The sequence below is a fragment of the Nicotiana sylvestris genome, chromosome 4 (assembly GCF_000393655.2).
Source record: "Nicotiana sylvestris chromosome 4, ASM39365v2, whole genome shotgun sequence".
Classification (NCBI taxonomy): domain Eukaryota; kingdom Viridiplantae; phylum Streptophyta; class Magnoliopsida; order Solanales; family Solanaceae; genus Nicotiana; species Nicotiana sylvestris.
The window spans coordinates 141,841,094-141,844,353 of record NC_091060.1 but is presented as its reverse complement, the minus strand read 5'-3'; the positions used below and the strand labels follow the sequence as shown (position 1 = coordinate 141,844,353).

The following is a 3,260-nucleotide window of genomic DNA, read 5'->3' as shown; positions in this document are numbered from 1 at the left end:
GCTATAGAAATGGATTGAGGTCCGCACAATTCTCATTGCGGCCGCAACTCAGATACCACCAATTTGTCAACTCTCTGATAACATGAGAATTGTCTATTTTGTGGCTGCAACCAGTTTTCTGCGGTCCATACATTTTCTATTACAGTCGCACATGTGAGTCAACAAATTGACAACTCTTTGATAACAGAAAAAGAGTTGTTCTGTGACCGCAATAGGATTTCTGCAGTTCACACATTTTTCATTGCGGCCGCAGAATCATGCCTTACTAAAGTGCCCTAATTTCAGCTTTTGCGGACCGCACAATTTCTTATGCGGCCGCAAATTTCAAACAATTACAATAGACTGTCATTTTTACTTAGGGCTTGAAATTTTTGCAAAATTTTGACATGGAAACAATATCTAAGCATGAAAATCAATTTACCCATTCTCCTTAGAGCATTTTACCAGTCTACCCACTTCATATTTACCCCACATGGTTGTTCAAATAGATTCAACACACAAATGGTCTACATTTTTCACTAAAATCTAAAAGTTAAAAAAAATTAGAAAGATTATGAAGCATACCATATGTGAATGAGTGCAAGAGATAAATGATCAACAGTGGCTAGGCATGTAGGCAGACAATTTTTTAAGATAAAATTTCAAATTTGTACAAATTGATAGCTTAGAGAGGGAAAAAGGGATCAGTGCCCTAGCCTCTATATTTATACTCTTCGATGCCTGCCTAAGGGAAGGGGAAGTGAGTGCGGCCGCAGAATTCTTATTGCGGTCCGCACTCTGTTACCTGAGGGTTTAGATGCCCTTTTGTTATCGTGGTCTGTGAAATTTGTTGTGCAGCTGCAGATTTTGTTGCGGACCGCAGAATTTGTCTTGCGGCCGCAAATTGGTCATTTTTTTTATGGACCAACTTCAAAGAGTTGTCATTTTCCACCTTTAATTTGTGCGGTCCGCAATGTAATTGTGCGGCCACAATTCTTTCCACACTTAGCCAAATTTCTGGGCATATTACCTGTAAAGCACACTCATCCCTGCAACACACTTCAAGTCTAGTTAGCACAAAAATAGCACCTAATTAAAAAAGAAGAAAAGAAAAGAAAAGAAAAAGAAACATGGTTTGCCTCCCAAGAAGCGCCTATTTAACGTCGCAGCACGACACAAATTACCATCATTTGAAATGAATCACCGCCACAACGTGGCCATCTACAATATTTTCCAAATAGTGCTTCACCCGGTGACCATTGACTCGGAATACCTCATTGTTTTTTTTCTTCAAGTCTAATGCACCAAAGGGTGTCACACCCACAACTTCAAACGGTCCACTCCATTTAGACTTTAACTTCCTGGGAAACATCCTCAACCATGAGTTGAACAACAACATAAGATCACCCTCTTTGAACTCTTTGTTCCAAATGTACTTGTCATAAAGATATTTCATCTTATCTTTGTATAAGGATGAACTTGTGTATGAATGGTAACGGAACTCATCCAACTCATTCAAATGTGACACCCTCAAGTTCACTGCAACATCCCAATCAAGATTCAACTTCTTAATAGCCCACATGGCTTTGTGCTCAAGTTCCATAGGAAGATGACAAGCTTTTCTGAACACCAACCGGTATGGAGACATTCCGATAGGTGTTCTGTAAGCCGTCCTATAAGCCCATAAAGCATCATCAAGTTTCTTGGACCAATCTGTCCGGTTAGCATTCACTATTTTTGACAAAGTACTCTTTATCTCCCGATTGGAGACATCCACTTGCCCACTTGCTTGTGGATGATAGGGAGTCGTGACTTTATGAGTGACATTATACTTGGTAAGCAAGGTGTTGAAGACCTTGTTGCAAAAATGTGACCCCCATCGCTTATGACAGCCCGCAGAGTACCAAACCTTGTGAAAATATTTTTCTTCAAGAATGCCACCACACTTCTCACCTCATTGTTGGGTAGAGCAACGGCCTCAACCTATTTGGACACATAATCAACTGCGACCAAGATGTAGGTGTTTCCACAAGAACTCACAAAAGGAACCATGAAGTCAATACCCCACACATCAAAAATATCAATCTCCAAAATGGTGATGAGGGGCATTTTATTTTTCTTTGAGATTCCACCGGCCCTTTGATATTCATCACATCATTTCACTAGATCACTTGCATCCTTGTAAAGAGTGGGCTAATAGAAACCGCAACTTAGCACTTTGGCCTCCATTCTTGCTCCACCATGGTGACCATCATATGGCGAAGAATGACAATCCCCAAGAATTTCTGATTGCTTTTCTTCTGGTACACATTTTCTAATCACCCCATCCGTACAAATACGAAAAAGGTACGGTTCATCCCAATAATAACCTTGACAATCCCGTTTGAGCTTCTTCTTTTGGTTTGAAGAGAACTCATCTGGGATGATACCACTCACAAGGAAATTTTCTAGATTCGCGAACCATGGCACTTCTTTCATTAAAATATCCAAAAGTTACTTATCGGGGAAGGAGTCATTGATTTTAAGGCTATCATGCGGCCTCCCCTCCTCCTCCAAACGAGACAAGTGGTCCGCCACTTGATTTTCACTCCCTTTTCGATCTTGGATGTCAATATCAAACTCTTTCAACAAGAGCACCCATCTCATCAACCGAGCTTTGGAATTTTTCTTGCTCATAAGATAACGAATTGCTGCATGATCCGTGTGGACAATCACTTTAGCACCCATCAAGTACGGGCAGAACTTCTCAATAGCAAACACAACGGCAAGGAGCTCTTTCTCCATAATGGTATAGTTGACTTGGGCACTATTCATGATCTTACTAGCATAGTAGACCAGATGAAAAATCTTGTTGATGCATTTTCCCAAAATAGCCCCAATCGCTACGTCACTAGCATGCTCTTTCTCTAAAAGCTTGCACAATGGGTTCACCACTTCGGAGAAATCCTTGATGAAACACCTGTAAAACCCCGCGTGGACTAAGAAACTCCGCACTCCCTTCACCGAATTTGGAGGTGGAAGTTTAGAAATCACCTCAATATTTGCCTTGTCAACTTCAATGCCATTCTTTGAGATCTTGTGGCCAAGGACATGTCACACCCCAAAAACCGTGGAACGCGACTGACGCTCAACCGAGTAAACCCAACTGAGCAAGCCTGTTAGATGTCATTCTACCCAAACTAGTTCATGAATAAAGAGGGAATCTTATCCCATTTAATCAAAACACTAAGCAATCTTACATTAGCAACTTTCATTTCATTTCCGTTAATGACTTCATTCAT

At 40.8% G+C, this 3,260-nt stretch overlaps 1 protein-coding gene across 1 annotated transcript; it reads right to left on the bottom strand.

Annotated features, from left to right (window-relative positions):
* Positions 1-1,165: 1,165 nt before the first annotated feature.
* On the bottom strand, positions 1,166-3,260 carry LOC138890263 (uncharacterized). Its single transcript, XM_070173635.1, has 3 exons — positions 3,219-3,260; positions 2,538-3,054; positions 1,166-1,692 (listed from the first exon to the last, which is right to left on the bottom strand). Exons 1-3 carry the CDS (start codon positions 3,258-3,260, stop codon positions 1,166-1,168), a joined length of 1,086 nt encoding a protein of 361 aa, XP_070029736.1.

Coding starts and splice junctions, on each gene's coding strand:
- LOC138890263 (XM_070173635.1), bottom strand. CDS start 3,260: ATGAATGAAGTCATTAACGGAAATGAAATGAAAGTTGCTAAT. Junction 3,055..3,218: donor ATGAAATGAAAGTTGCTAAT/GTAAGATTGCTT, acceptor CTTGGCCACAAG/ATCTCAAAGAATGGCATTGA. Junction 1,693..2,537: donor AGTGGCGGACCACTTGTCTC/GTTTGGAGGAGG, acceptor CTAACCGGACAG/ATTGGTCCAAGAAACTTGAT.